Source organism: Dromiciops gliroides, chromosome 3 (assembly GCF_019393635.1).
Source record: "Dromiciops gliroides isolate mDroGli1 chromosome 3, mDroGli1.pri, whole genome shotgun sequence".
Taxonomy (NCBI): domain Eukaryota; kingdom Metazoa; phylum Chordata; class Mammalia; order Microbiotheria; family Microbiotheriidae; genus Dromiciops; species Dromiciops gliroides.
This window is the reverse complement of record NC_057863.1, coordinates 584,537,011-584,553,176: the sequence shown is the minus strand read 5'-3', so window position 1 is coordinate 584,553,176 and position 16,166 is coordinate 584,537,011. Positions and strand designations below refer to the sequence as shown.

The 16,166-nt window shown below is 39.3% G+C and overlaps 1 protein-coding gene and 1 pseudogene across 1 annotated transcript; one reads left to right on the top strand and one right to left on the bottom strand.

Annotated features, from left to right (window-relative positions):
* Window positions 1-208: 208 nt before the first annotated feature.
* Window positions 209-14,637, bottom strand: LOC122748079 (zinc finger protein 471-like). Its single transcript, XM_043993803.1, has 6 exons — window positions 14,470-14,637; window positions 8,935-9,061; window positions 6,246-6,338; window positions 5,076-5,751; window positions 961-1,053; window positions 209-236 (listed from the first exon to the last, which is right to left on the bottom strand). The coding sequence occupies exons 1-6, from the start codon at window positions 14,635-14,637 to the stop codon at window positions 209-211; spliced, it is 1,185 nt and encodes a 394-aa protein (XP_043849738.1).
* On the top strand, window positions 14,257-15,585 carry LOC122751701 (annotated as a pseudogene).
* The last annotated feature ends 581 nt before the right edge of the window (window positions 15,586-16,166 follow it).

Sequence of the window (16,166 nt, the reverse complement as noted above, 5' to 3'; positions counted from 1 at the left end):
TCATTATGTCACTCTGGGTAAATTACTTAATCTCTTTTTGCTTCATTTTCCTTCTCTGTTAAATTGGGATAATAATAGCATCTACCTCCCAGTGTTATTGTAAGGCTCAAATAAGATAGTAATTGTAAAGCATTTAACATAGTGGCTGGCAGAAAGTAAATTCTATGTAAATGTTAGCATTATTATTATTATTATTCCTGCTTATATTTTAGGATCCTATGAACCTGTATCTGCACCTGTGGAGGAACACCCTTGACAATATCTGTAACAAAAATATTCATCCTTAATTTGAAAACCTCCAGTGAAGACAAACTCACTATTCTTTCTTAGGTAGCCCACCCACTACAAGTTAGGACATCTCTATTTTTTTTTTTTTTTTTTTTTTTTTTTTTTAGTGAGGCAGTTGGGGTTAAGTGACTTGCCTAGGGTCACACAGCTAGTAAGTGTTAAGTGTCTGAGGTCGGATTTGAACTCAGGTACTCCTGGCTCCAGGACCGGTGCTCTATCCACTGCGCCATCTAGCTGCCCCAGGACATCTCTATTTTTAAAGGAAATAAGGGGTTTTTTTGTGTTTATTTGTTTGTTTGGGGGGCAATGGGGGTTAAGTGACTTGCCCAGGGTCCCACAGCTAGTAAGTGTCAAATGTCTGAGGCCATATTTGAACTCAGGTACTCCTGAATCCAGGGCTGGGGCTTTATCCACTGCACCACCTAGCTGCCCCCAGGAAATAAGTTTTTTAAAGGAAGTTTAGAAAATAAGTCTTATCCTTAGAGGAAGTTAAAATCTGCTTCCCTTCACATTCCTCTCACTGACTTAGTTCTGCCCTCTGGGCTCATGTAGAACAAGTTGAATCTCTGTTTCTCATCAAAGCCCTTCAATACATGAAGAATCCCTTTCCAGGCTGCATTGCTAACTCATTTCCATAGCTCTTTCTGTACCAGGCCATGGAGACCTCTTTACCTTTGGAGGCCCACTGCACCCCTGAGCTGTATCCCATATTCCTCTTCTGCCCCCTGTGGCTTCACCTGCAGATTGGCTGGTACCTCCCAGAACCTCCAATTTAAGGAGAAAGGCCAGGCCAAAGATGTCTTCATACCTCTCCAGGCTGCACTGGACACTATTCAGTCCCTCTTTAGATGTTGCCTTCTTCCATTAGCCTGTAAGCTCCTTGAAGCCAGGGACTGACTTTCTGCTTCTCATTGTATTCCTAGAGCCTAGCAGGGTGCCTGGTACTGTTTGTTGTAGTTGTTGTTTAGTCCTTTTATCACCCTTTCTTGGGGGTTTCTTGGTAAAGATACTGGTTTGCCATTTCCTTCTCCAGTTCATTTTACAGATGAGGAAACTGAAGCAAACAGAGTAAAGTGACTTGCTCAGGGTCACACAGCTAGTAAGGATCTGAGGCCAGATTTGAACTCATGAAGATTAGTCTTCCTAACTCCAGGCCCAGTGCCCTATCCACTTGGCCACCTAGCTGCGCTGCCTGGTACTATACTAAGTATTTGAATGCTTGTTGACTCAGTTAACTGACACTTATCATATCCCCCAATTCTGTTCTTCACCATACTAAATATTCTAAATCTCTTCACATGATCCTTGTACTGAATTGCTCCAATCTTCTCACTGGCCTGCATAATCTCCAAATCAGTAATGTCCTTTCCAAAATGTGGTACCCAAACCTGACCAAAATACTCCAGATAGTCTTAAATCTGTCTAGGGTCTAGCCATTATACTGGGAACTTTCTTCAGATCTCTCGATCTAGGTATTTCCTGATATTACATGGATATCCATGGGACACACAGGCTATCAGCTGTGTAACAGGGTAACACTTTTCTGGTTATACAGTCTTTGTGTCCTTTATCCTGGGCAGTTATTAATTTAAATTTAAATTTAAAATGTGTCACAATCTGGTCACATTCACCATATGTCTCTCCATTCCTATATGGGTGATCTTCAAACTCAGTTCCCCAGAGACTCTTAAATTCCATGAAATTATGGTTCTTCAAAATTTAAACTAAAAAAACCCTGAAAGTTATCTTTGACATTTGCAAAACAAATACCAATATCATCTCTAATGGAATGCAAACCATCTGATCATAGGTCTATTTTTCCCATACATATACATATACATACACACACATATACATACACACATATACCCACAAGTGTGTGTATATGTGTGTATATCCTTAATATCCTAGTGACTGGGGGCAAATCACTTTTCTCTCTGACCCCTAATTTTCTCATCTATAAAGGGCTTGTACAAGTTGCTCTTTCAAGCTCATCTAGGACCTTATGATACATGCCTAAGAATAAAAACAACAGAAATCCCAAGCTAGCAACTTGTTAGAAATTTACTACAGAGAAGGAGATAAGAACTTGACTACAACTGTCCATTTGGCCCTCTCTTTGCAGGTATCCTTGAAAATGTTTATAACAACAATATAAACACAGGTAATCTATCTGTCCCTCCCACTAGATTGTATTGAATGTAGATTTCTCAAGGATACCATTAGAATATGATGCAAAATACAAATCATGCCAGAAGCTCATGCTAAACTCAAATAGTATGAAAAATGCTTTGGCAAAATTCAATAAAAGGAAGTAATGGAGTGAGGAGAGAGCTTTACAAAGTAGTAGCAGGTATATATTAGCAATGAGAGCTGAAAGTACTGGCAAATAAGATGGTCACTGAGTAGGAGGTAGTGTGAAAGTAAAGCACAAGACAACACTAGCACTATGGTGGACCTGGTGCAACAAGCTATCAGGGACTTCCTTTAAGTAAAGAACATAATCTCAAGTCAGGAAACAATCAGTTTCTCTTCCACGGCACTTACATTTACCCACCTAACCTTCAAGATACAAATGAACCAAGGAGGAAATATTGGTACTTATTTATATAAAATACTATTTTATATATATATATATATATTATTCATAATAGCAAAATGTGAAAAAAATATTTTACACTATGGAAAATGGGTTAAGAGAGTGGATTTTAAGAAAGTGATGTAATAGGGATGGGGCAGAACAACAATAATAATAATATTTACATAGAGATTGCTATGTGCCAGTTACTGTGCTAAGTACTTTACAAATATTTTCTTTTGATCCTCACAACAACCCTGGAGGTAGGTGCTATTATTATCACCATTTTACATATAAGGAAACTGAAGCAAACAGGTGAAGTGACTTGCCCAGAGTTACACAGCAAATAAGTATCTGCAGCTGGCTTTGAACTCAGGTCTTTCTGATTCCAGACCCAATACTCTATCTACTGTACCACCTAGCTACATCCCCAAAACCAGGAAGGGCAGAAGGAAAGATAACTTACATAAAGTGATTCAGAGTGAAGAAACTGTGATCACAACACGCAAACTATAGCAACATCTGAAACGTTATCATGGAACGCTACACAAAATACAACAAATTCACAATTTGACATGGAAGAAAACAAACTTTTTGTTACTATCTTCTGAAAATAAAGATATACATGCTGTATTTAGCAAATATAAATAAAGGAAATTAATCTTTGACATACTTAATTTTAAAATTTTTTAGTTACTAAGTTTAGAATAAAAAAAATGTGTGGCTTTTCCACATAAACCTCTCCCCAAAATCATGCATAGTTTTGCAAAAACCATCAATAACTTATGCTGACACCTCCTGGTGTGTTACAGTAAAGATAATAAAAGAAAACAGTTTTGTTTCCTCGAAAAACACCAAATATCAAAGCTGGTGACATTCTATAAGTTAGATTTCTAAAATCAGTGTTTAACAAAAGATGAGTCTTTATGAATCATTTCCCAAATTCTTACATCACTAACATTAACATAGCAGTGTATGACAAGATCCTGGCCAGTTGGGTAAAATTTATAGATTCCTCAAAATAATATTTTAAAATGCATAGGATTAAAAGAGAAACCAATTATATTTAAATAAGGACAACAAAGTTCTTTAAAAAAAATGGTCAGAGACCCCCCTCAAGAACACATGGTCCAGGATTCAGGTTTAATACTAGGTTGTAGAGTCCTGGACTTGGAATCAAGAATATATGAGTTTAAATCCTTCCTCAAAGACTTATTAACTATTTTGGCCTGTGCAAAGTCTTTAAACTTTTCTATAGTTCCTTATAATAACATCACCTACCCTGGGTTGTTACGGTCAAATGAGATAACATATAAAGTACTTTGTAAACTTTAAATTTATATAAATGCTAGCTTTTATTATTCTCATAGCAAATACAATATGGAATCCTTTTCTTCCACATTGTTTCATTAATAATTCCAAAGCATGGGGGAGCTAGATGGAACAGTGGATAGAACACCGGCCCTGGAGTCAGGAGTACCTGAGTTCAAATCCGGCCTCAGACATTTAACACTTACTAGCTGTGTGACCCTGGGCAAGTCACTTAACCCCAATTTGCCTCACTAAAAATAATAATAATAATAATAATAATAATTCCAAAGCACTTTCCAAAATGAATTTACAATGTTTCTCACAAAAGTACCTTCTGACAGGGAGCACAGTGCCCTTTCTATCTGATGGCTTAACAAATTTGACATTTAAGAGTTATCCATGTACTCAGCATTATGTTAGATACAAAGGATACAAAACCTAAATGAAACAATTATAACCCCAAAGCAGTTTACATTCTAGGAGGGAGGTGCTCTCACCCATTGGGATACAACATGTATCTATTTACTACTTTTGTCTTGTTCCCCTCCCTTAGGAAGTCTCTGATGACAAAGGATGAAGAATTGATAGCCTGCCCACATTCAATACATGGATATTCTCTCTTCTAAACATAAATTATTTTAAGTAAAGTTTACATTGTGCTTGAATTTTTAAATCACATGACTAAAATCAAAAGATTTCTTTCCCAACATTAATTCTCTGATTTTTAATAAAGACTTCTCACCAAAGACTTTCCCACATTTATTATACCAAAAAAGTTTGTCTTATATGAATTATCTGATGTTTCTTCAGGCTTCTCCGATCACAAAAGGCTTTCCCACATTCAAAGGGTTTCACTCCATTATGGGTTATCTGATGGCACGTGAGATGTCCCCTCTACCTGAAACCTTTTCCATGCTGATTACATTCAAAGGGTTTCATTCCTGTATGAGTTCTCTGATGGATAATAAGGTTTTCCTTCTCACTGTAGGATTTCCCACATTGAGTACATTCAGAAGATTTCTTTCCAGTATGAGTTCTCTGATGTCTAAGACTTCCTCTCTCACCAAAGGATTTTCCACACCTATTACATTCAAAAGGTTTCTCTCCAGTATTAATCCTCTCATGTTTTGTCAAGCTTCCCTTGTGTCTGAAGGTTTTTCCACATTTATTACATTCATAGGGTTTCTCCCCAATAGGAATGGCTTTTCCACATTCAATGTGCTCATTTAGTTTTTCTACAGAGTGAATTATATGAAATTTAGTGTTGTAGGAATTATAACTAAAAGGCTTCCTGAATGATGGAACAAACATAAACTCCTGGCTAAGACTTCTCTGAAATGAATTCCATTGAGACATATTCATTTTCTTTAAAGTTCTCCTGTGAGGGACTACTACATGTTTTGAGTGTGCCTCCTGTTGTCTCTCTAAATTAAGATTACATTCCACAGCTTTCCCCAATTTGGATTGGCAGAAGCTATTCTTTTGAAGTTTTTTCTGGGATGATGCTCCCATGCAAATGTCCTTTGTAAGAAATGAGTTAATGGTTTCACATCTAGTCTCCTGCCTCACGGTATCTGAAAGAAAATTAAAAGTATTAATAGCAATTGTTCTTTGTGTTGAGGGGAAAACTGCTTTATGCCAAGTTCTAATTGATATGCCTTTCATAAAGAACAAAGATGCTCAATCTGTACTTGGTAGAACAAACAACGTTTAGGAAGACAAAGCTAAAAATCAAGTGAGGTAATAAGCATAGAGTATCCAGCTGCCCAGGACTGAACAAACTATTGACAGAGAGTGTATTAAAGACAATACACTAAATGAAAACCCGACTTATCTTCTTAGAATAGTGGAAAACCACATGTGAGAAAAAGCTAACTCAAAAAATACCAAGTGGAAAACCATATTATTGATGCAGACAGACATAAGTGAGAGAATTATAAAACAGGTTTATGTAAGAAAATTTAAGAATCAATGGTCTTCCACTAAATTAAGAACAAAGGAATATGATGAATAAGTTTCAGCTGAGCTACTACTTAGAATGACTTCCATCTGCCTGCTTTTCACTCACCTCCACAAGTGCTTCTTGGTACCTCCTCCTTAGGCATCCATGGAGCTTCTCTCTCCCACAGGGAACTCACATACAGTTTGGAAACAGGAAGCCCTGCTCATTGGAGTAGATATAAAAAAAAGTATTGGGAACCAAATCATCTTAGAATTCAATTCTCTTCATGGAAATGATTGCAGTTAATAAATTACAGAGTTACACAAAGAACTGCTAAAGCATATCTTTTTTTGGGGGGGGGGTGGAGCAATGAGGGTTAAGTGACTTGCCCAGGGTCACAGTTAGTAAGTGTCAAGTGTCTGAGGCTGAATTTGAACTCAGGTCCTTCTGAATCCAGGGCCGATGCTTTATTCATTGCACCACCTAGCTGCCCCCAAAGCATATCATATTTAAAGGGAAAAAAGGGTGACATTATTTAGGCAAAGAAAAAGGAGTTAATTTGATTCACTCCATGCTAAAATCTTAAGATACTTCAATGTGTTGAAGGATAGGTGGAAAACAACAAGTATATACATTGTTATTGTACAGTTGTTTCAGTTATGTCCAACTCTTTGTGACTCCACTGGGGATTTTCTTGGCAAAGATGCTAGAATAGTTTGCTGTTTCCTTCTCCACCTCATTTTACAGATGAAGAAACTGAGGAAAACAGGGTTGAGTGACTTACCTAAGGTCATACAAGTAGTAACCATGAACTCAGGAAGATGAGTCCTGACTCCAGGCCTGGCACTCTATCCATTCTTCCCCCTAGTATATATATATATACACACATGCATACTGTGGTAAAAAGTATGCCAGTTTTTGAAGGATCACCCTTTCGGAGAGGAGACCGAAGGCCATGCATGGGCTACGCACGCCAGTCCGGGTGCTAGGCACTCCACTTCCGGGGTGTGAGCTTAAAAGGCAAGGAGAGAACGGAAGTGGGATCTCTTTTCGGCTCTCCTTGTTCGCTGGCTGCGCAGCACAGACAGACGCTGATGGAGGTTGGACTCGGCCCGGCTAGCCGTAACAGCATGTGCTTGACGAGGCTCCCCCCCCCCAAAGGTGGCCTTGGGCTTTTGGTGAGTTTTATCCGGAATATAGACTAAGCTTAGACTTAAGACTATTTGTTTGTATTTCTACTTTCCTATCCCTCTAATCAACATCACCTTGTAATTTCCAAACAATAAAAGCTCTAACTAGAGACCAGAGGCTTCTTCCATTTACTAGTCTGGGAGATAAAGAAGGGAAAAGTTAAAAAGGGGAGGCTAATGCTCTAGTATCCAATTTTAAATCTCACAATACATATATATGTACACATGCATGTATATGTGAGCACCTTGTATACATGTATAAATATACAAGTACATATACATATTCATATGTATGTAAACATATATATCTGTGTATGCACATGTATATTCACATTTATAAGTATGTAAATACACACACTAAAAAACGTATACAAAATTTAATTTGTATGGAGGAACTACAAGTACCTGGGGGAATCAGAAAAGACCTTACAGAGGAAGTGGTACTTAATCAGAGCTGTGAAAAAACATGGAGATAGGAGGTGCAATGCCCTGTGAAAGCAACAACAACTAGGCCAATTTGGCTAACCCTTAAGAGTACATGAAGGAGAATAATATATCATTAATTTAGATAGATAGGATAAAGCCAGGTACTAAAGTCTTCTGAATGACAAAAAAGGGTATTCTGACTGTTTCAGTGCATTTTTTTTTTTTGCAGGGCAATGAGAGTTAAGAGATTTGCCCAGGGTCACACAGCTAGTAAGTGTCAAGTGTCTGAGACCAGATTTGAATTCAGGTCCTCCTGAATCCAGGGCTAGTGCTTTATCCACTGTGCCACTTAGCTGCCCCTGGTTCAGTGCATTTTCAAGCTATTAAAGCTTTAGTCACTTAACCCTGTTTGCCTCAGTTTCCTCATCTGTAAAATGAGCTGGAGAAGGAAATGGCAAATTACTCCAATATTTTTGCTGAGAAAACCCCAAATGGTGTCATGAGGAATTAGACATGACTAAAATGACTCAACAACAACAATAATGTATGCACTTCTTGTTTGCCACCTAGCCTTCAAGCATTAATAGCTTTTTAAAAAATGCACCGAGACATTCAGGACAATCTTTATTTGAACCTAGAGAGATAAGGGAGGCATTAGAACTTCTTAAGCATGGCAATGACGTAGTCAGAATTGGAATTTGTGATCATCCTTGGGACTTTTTTTTTAAATTAACTAATCTTTGATTAATCTGTACTAGGTGAAGACATCAAATTTATCTAGAACATGGCTGCTAATTGTCATTACGGAGTTTCCAATATATGGTAAGTGGGATCAATGAAAAATAGGGCTTCAAGCAAATTATCAAGGAAAATCCTAAAGGGGAGAATTTCTCCAGAACCTTTAAGAAAATGTTTTGATCTGAGGCTACAGGAAGTTAAGGAAGGAAGTCTTAGGGGCAGGAAAATGAATTTGTAGCATAAACACAGATCTTTCAATTACAAACAGAAAACAGAAATATTCTATTGTCCATAAGGGATTTTCAAGTCTCTTTCAAATGGTCCTACATATTCCTTCAAAACCAGCCTAAGGTCAGTTAAATGTTCAAACCCACCCACCCACTGCCTTCCAGACAGTAGTAAGTGAAAATACAAGAACACACAAATGTATAGTTTCTAAGTCACAGGATAATTGTACTTACCTAGGGTGACAAGATTCTCATAGTTCTCCAGCAGCACATTCCTGTACAGATCTCTCTGCAGAGGGCCCAGCATTCTCCATTCTTCCCCACTGAATTCCACAGCCACATCCTTAAATGTCACTGATTCCTGAATAAAATGCATTCTTGATTTAGCAGGGACCTACTTCTCATGGGCCATGAGCTATGAGGACTTGGAAAAATATGAAAAGAAAAAAGTTTATAGGATCAAAAATCTAGAGCTGAAAGGAACCACAAAGACCATCTAGTCCAAACCCTGTAGAATAAGGAAACAGGCTCAGGGAGGTTGACTAGCCGAAGGTCACACAAGTTGTAAATGTCAAAGGTGGAACTGGAACCTACCATCTCTGACTAAAGTTAGTGCTCTTTTCCACTACCTAGTTTTAATAGGGCTCAGAGGTTTGAGTAATCTATTTCAAATTCTTATTGCATCATTAACCTACCTCATTCTCAACTATTGTCACTAGCACCTAAATAGTAGGTACTAAGAAAATCATTAACTTTACTCCTAAAAACTCTAAACCCCCAAACAACATCATATTACAATTAAATGCACAACACTAAAATCAACAATAAGACTACAAACATTCATTAGTAATTATCCACATTACAGAAACATTCTTTATTATTGATCAACATTATTAGGGGTAGACTGACACAGCAAGCAGCACATTAGAAAAATGGCTTATTAAGCTAAAAGTTCTTCCTATTTCTAAACTGCTGTCTCTTACAGACCACTGGTTCCTTACATGTGTCTAAGTCTAATATAAGAGCCCGAAGTTTAAGGACAGAATACAGAAACATCCGGGAACTTCACCGAGGCTGCATAAGACGACTTCTCTCTGGATGCAGCATATCCCGGGAAAGGAATAGAAGTAGGAAAGGCAAGGAGCATGCCTCCTTTGTAGGTAAAGCCGCCCACCGAGGCCACTCTTGTGCCCAGTGCTGGAGGTGGGGAGTATTTGGCTGGACTTACCTCAGGAGGTGGCTGGTTTCCCTTCACTGAGGTCTTTCAAGTGAACGGTGAATGACTGCTTTTCTCATGTGCTGTAACTACTAAATGAAATCTGTCATTTCCTTCATTTAAAAGCAACATTATTCTGAGAAGGGCTCCATAGGCTTCTTCCAAAATGGTCCATGACACAAAAGAAGTTGAGAATCTTTGGACTCAATGGATTCAGGCATCTCTTCTAAAGCTAAACGTCTGTGTTCTGTTATATCTATAAATACACATACATATCAGTATTTATGTTTTAAGGGCCTATAAATACTCATATGTTTATGTGTACTTATGTAATGAGGGCATTCACTGAGAACTCCCTCTTCTCTCCTCATATCACATCTTTGATATGCCTTCCATCACTGTATCTTCCTTACCAACTGCCTCACATGAAGAGATAGTCCTTCTCCTTTCCAAGGCAAACTCCTCTACATGCAAAAGTGATTCCATTCCATCCTGTCTTCCCTAGCAGATAACACCTTCTGTTTTCTCCATTATCTCAACTGCTCTCCATTGGCTGCTTACCTAAAGCCTATAAACATGTCTATGCTCAGAAATCCTCAGAAAACTCTCATTTGATTCTTCTATTCCCCTTTATCATCCTGTAACTCTGCCCTCTTTTATGACTAAATTCCTTGAGAAAGCCCTCTATAATCAGTGCCTTCACATCCTTCTCACTTCTTCCCTCCTGCCTACAAACATGTTCATGCCTTTTCCATTCTCAAAAAAACCTTCTCTTGAATTGTATATTCCTGCTAGTTCTCATCTCATAGCTCTTCATTCTTGTATGCCTAATGTCCTTCAGAAAGCTGTCTAGATTTGGTATCTCCCATTTCCTTTCCTCTCACTCTCCTTCATACTCTATTTCTAGGTTTTTGTGACACTTGTCTCCCAGTTTGTGTCTCACCTTTCTGACAACTACCGTTTTTGCTTTTTGTCCCAAGCACTTTTCACAGTGACTGACGTGTAGACACTTAATGGATTTTTTAAATAAATAAATGTATTGACTTGATACGATAGGCAGCATGGCATAGAGGATGGAAGGCTGGCCTTGGAGTCAGGAATACTTGGGATTCAAGTGTTATATCTGATTCATATTTGGTGTGTGACTATGAGAAATGAGTTAACCTTTCAGAATCCTAAGCAACTAAGATCATTCAGATGAATTTTTGCTCTGCATTAGCAAATATTTACACCCAAAGTTCCATGAACAAATTGAATTACAGTAAAAGGTTCCATATGTATGAGGCCACAAAAGCATGTGGAGCTAGTATGCTTTGGCTCCCTCCTGCAGAGGTAATCCATCTCAGGGTGATAGGATACTCTGAGTGACTGGAATTTTTTCTCTTTCTCAGCTTCAATCACCTTCTGACCTCACTTGTTATGTTTTCCCCCTTGTTAGGGGTCTATGACAAGTAAGGCACTTCCATTTAACAACTTAGCATAAATTAGTTTCTGTTGTTGTTCAGTTACTTCAATCATGTCCGATTCTTCATGATCCCATTTGGAGTTTTCTTGGCAAAGATACCAGAGTTTGGTTTGCCATTACCTTCTCCAGCTCATTTTACAGATGAGGAAACTCGGTCAAACAGGGTTAAGTGGCTTGCCCTGGGTCACACAGGTAGTAAGTGTCTGAGGTCAGATTTAAACTCACAAAGATGAGTCTTCCTGACAGCAGGCCCAGGACTCTATCCACTGGGCCTCCTAGCTGACTCTAAATTACTTTTACAAAGATATATTTCCAATTCACACATAAGTCAAGACGTCACCCCATGATATAATTGGTCCTCTTTGAAATGAAGGACAAACAACATATCAAGAACAAAGTACATCACCTTGAGGCAAAATCTCTTCTACACCACCTTGGTTTCTAGGTAGTACACTCATGACTTAGCTCAGTACCAGATAGCATTGGTCTCACCATGTTCATGTCTAGATGCAGCATGACTACTGGGAAAATGTTTCTGCTGAACCTGAGTCCTGAAGTTCACTTGTAGAGATCACTTCTTGCTCCTTGGGTCATTGATACTGCACTAGATGCAAAACCCAGCCTCAGTTCTGGCTCCTGAATTCCTGTGTCTCAATCTTCTGACCTTTGCCTGGAAGCAGATGGAACATTGAACCTGGAAACAGGGAGACGAGTTCAAATTTGGCCTCAGACTGGGAAACTCACTTAACCTCTGTCTCAGTTTCCTCAGTTTGCAAAGTGGGGATAACTAATAACACCAGCTTCTCAGGGTGGTTGTGAGGATAAACTGAGAACATTTGTAAGGCTCTTAGCACAGGGCCTGGTTCATAATGTTGTTCAGTTGTTTTCAGTCCTGCCAAACTCTTGGTGACCCCATTCTGGGTTTTCTTGGCAGAGATCCTGGAGTGTTTTGCCATTTCCTTCTCCAGCTCATTTTATAGATGAGGAAACTGAGGCAAACAGGGTTAAATGACTTGCCCATGGTCACACAGCTAGTAAGTGTCTGAGGCTAGATAAGAACTCAGGAAGACTTGTCTTCCTGGCTTCAAGCTTAGTATTCTATCCACTATACCTACCACCTAGCTGCCCATCTGGCATACAATAGGTGCTTAACAAACACTTGTTTCCTTCCCTCCCTCCTTCCTTGCCTTTCTTCCTTCCCTTCTCCTTAGAAATTTTCAAAGTTAGAGAGTCTACTTTTTTCACCTAGAAGAGAAAAGAACAGATGAACAGGCCAAGGACCAAGTTCTATTCCATAGAGCCATAGGTCCACAAGGATAAGAAGGCCCTAAGGCCTTTCACCTTGCCTCATAGTCTTTCACTGGGTTCCAAGAGTCAAGGAGGATCCAGGATTCCCCCAAAGCCCCTGACACACAAAAAGAAGTAACTGAGGCTAGAGCCAAGATTGTGGAGTAGCAAGAGGGTACAGCAAGTTTCCTACTGCTGGTGTGCCACCACCCGACCATAAACCCATAACCACTCCAAACAAACCTAGGAAATTCACCGGACTGAATTCTGATAAAAAAAAAATCCAAGACAATATCACAATTAGTTTCTTTTCCAGCCCAGCTTATCCTTGGGAAACAGATAAAAAATCTCTAGCTACATGGGATGGAGTCTGGTTAGGAGCACAGGTGCCAGCAGCACCTAGAGACTGAAAGAGGAAAAGGCTGTGCAAGAAAAGGTTCCAGAATCATATAAGGGTCAGATCATGCAAGAAAAGGTGCTAACTGGAAGTATTATCTCTTTCCCAAGTAACTTTTCAATTTTTTATGTGGTAGCAAATTATGGAACTCCAGGATCTCAAAACAATACAAGCTACAAGGAATCTAAAGGGCAATGAAAATATAAAGAGGTGTAAATTTCCTGTAGCATATTACTAGTAATATATAGGGGGAGAAGTGGCAAAAGGTATGTCACTGGGGCTAAGATGAGGGGAAAAGGAGATTTGCTGGCCATGTAGTGAAAATTAGAGGTAAGAGGAAGACAGCAGAGATACCTTGGAAATCTAGTATATTAATCAAACCAGAGGAACACCTCCAGAGACTAAAATACATTCTCCCTAGGAAATTTATAGAAAGTTAAAGATGATATCAGAGCCTAATCAGAGATATCTGATTACAAATTTTCCCTATTTGACTGTTTCCTTTATCTTAATTGCATTAATTTTGATCATGCAAAAGCTTCTCAATTTTATGGAGTCAAAATTCTTTTCTTTTTAAATTGCCTCTATTGTTTAGTTCAGAATTCACCCCTTTAGCACTGTGTCAGACACAAGGTGGCTTAATTGACTTTAAATGTAGTTTATGAAATAAGATGTCTGGGTCACAAGACCAACAAGATAACACAATAGATCCTTTTCCCAGTTCCCATGTGAGAGGATCAATATCCTAACCCCCATATGTTCCGTAGTGTTTTTTTTCTTTAAAGGTATTGAAGCTATCTTTGAAACTTTGTTGCCTCATGACACTAAACTCAGACATTACTTCTTCATTGTTCAAATATAATACAGCCATGAGGAGCTCCAGGTCCATTCTCCAATGTTTGGCTAGTGGATCATGATGATCAGTTCAGGCAAGGTAATGCCATTCAAATGAAATGCTAATCAAAAATCCTTCTTCTGTGGCTAAGTAAATATCCTTTTAAAAATTTTATTTGGTGACCTATAAGTGTTTCATTTTGTTTTACTCTTTAACCTAAAAACACTCTGGGGGCTCCCTCGCCCCCCCCCCCCGCCCCCCGCCTCCCGCTCTCCTAGATCGGCGGTTGGGGCTGGCTGCAGATGTAGCGACTACGGGAGGGACCCGGCTGAGCTGCCGGCGGCGGCGGCGGCTTCATGAGCCTTCTGCTGTAGCTGCTGCCGTCGCTGCCACTGCTGCTGCTGGCTCTAACCAGGGGCACCTGCTGCGCCTTTTTCTCCCAGGCCGGGATTATGGACGCGTGCAGCAGCAGCGGCGGCAGCAGGGGTCGCGTCACCCCTGCCGCGGGTTGCCACGGCTTGGGGCAGGCAACCCAGTGCCTGCGGCTGCCTTCCGTGGCGGGCGCCTACCCCCAGCGCTGCAAGGAGCTGCTCCTGTTGGCGGCGGCTGGGCTCAGCAAGCAGGAGAACCCGCGGGGCAACCCCGGAGAGAAGGCGAAGCCGGAGACGTCGGCGGCAGCTCCCCAGCATCACGTCCTCTACTTCCCCAGAGACGTGCAGGTGACGTGGTGCTTGCATCAAATCCCAGAATATTACAAGATCTCAATGCCTACTCAACAGATATTGGCCCAACAAAGCACATAGAAAAAACTAAGTGGATGAAGAATGCTTGGTCAGACTATGACATACAATTGGAACTATCGTGAAATTATGGCACGTCATCCTGAAAATTTTCAGTGGGAAAACTGTAGTCTAGAAAATGTTGCTTTCCTTCTAGCACACCACTTCACCAATAGTTATATTTGGGTAGTAAAGAGCTCCCGAATGCATTTGCACAAGTTCAGCTGTTATGACAATTTTGTGAAGAGCAACATGTTTGGTACCCCAGAACACGGCATTGAGTTTGGAGCTTTTAAGCATCTTTATTCATTATTAGTTAATGCATTTACCCTTACACAGAACATTGTCTTGTCAAAGAAGAAAGGTATGATTTAAGAAAGGAGACAAAAACCTCTGACTACTATAAAACAAATTCATCTCATGCTTCAAATGGCTGCCAGGGGGAGAGAGAGAGAAAATATGAACAATATGATGACTCTGACACCAACTTTAATCCACCATCTTTTAAAGATGCATCTTTTACTTTGATTGGATTCAGTACAGGATGTGTTGTTTTGAACCAGCTGCTTTTTGAGCTGAAAGAAGCCCAGAAAGATAAGAATATAAATACCTTCATCAAAAACATAAGAACAACGTACTGGCTGGATGGTGGTCACTCTGGAGGAAACAATACTTGGGTTACTTACCCCGAAGTGTTGCAAGAATTTGCAAAAACAGGGATTACAGTTCATACTCATGTTACTCCTTACCAAGTAAATGACCCCATGAGGTCTTGGATTGGAAAGGAGCACAAGAAATTTGTACAGATCCTTGAGGACTTTGGCATGCAGTTGACTAGCCAGATTAATTTTGAGCAGGAACCTCCTTCCATAGAAAAATCACTTCAGGGTTCATGAAGTATTTTGAAACTTGAAGTTTACCAATTTACGGTATTGTTAAAGAACAAAAACACTCAGTTGTGAAATCAAGTGACAAGAAACAACATTCAATAGACACCTTGTATTGTTAGTTTGGGGGAAATAGAAGCACAGTTACTAAAAATTGGCATGATGTGCTAAGGGTATTCCTTGAAAGTGAATTCCAGCCATTCTTAATTTGAATTGGGTTAGAGTTACAAGTCATTTATGCTATCATTGTGGTTCTTGCTAATCCTATGGTGTGACCCTTGAAATTAATGAAAAAGGTATCTTTTAAAAAGCATAACTATATGATTGATTAAAACTAAAATGATTATTGATTTTTAAATAATTGGAGATTTTGAATAATCTTTACTTCTAACTTTTATCTTGGTAACAATAAAGGAACATTATCTATGTTAGCACCCTGAAAATTTTAAGATTTGATTTCATTATGCACTTGGGTGGGAACATTACCTTTAGTAGAGGCAAAGATTTGATGGTATTTTCTATTGTTTGGGAGTAACTACAAATTTGTGCCTCATTCTTATTGCCACACAAAGGATATTTCCATAGTCTTATTGATTCGTC

Bases quoted from the DNA above. Each gene is read 5' to 3' on its own strand.
- LOC122748079 (XM_043993803.1), bottom strand. From the start codon at position 14,637: ATGCAAGCACCACGTCACCTGCACGTCTCTGGGGAAGTAGAGGACGTG. The intron at 9,062-14,469 runs GTAGGCGCCCGC...CATTTTATTCAG, and splicing joins AGCTCCTTGCAGCGCTGGGG to GAATCAGTGACATTTAAGGA. The intron at 237-960 runs GTAAAGAGGTCT...GTTCCTCCACAG, and splicing joins GGTGCAGTGGGCCTCCAAAG to GTGCAGATACAGGTTCATAG.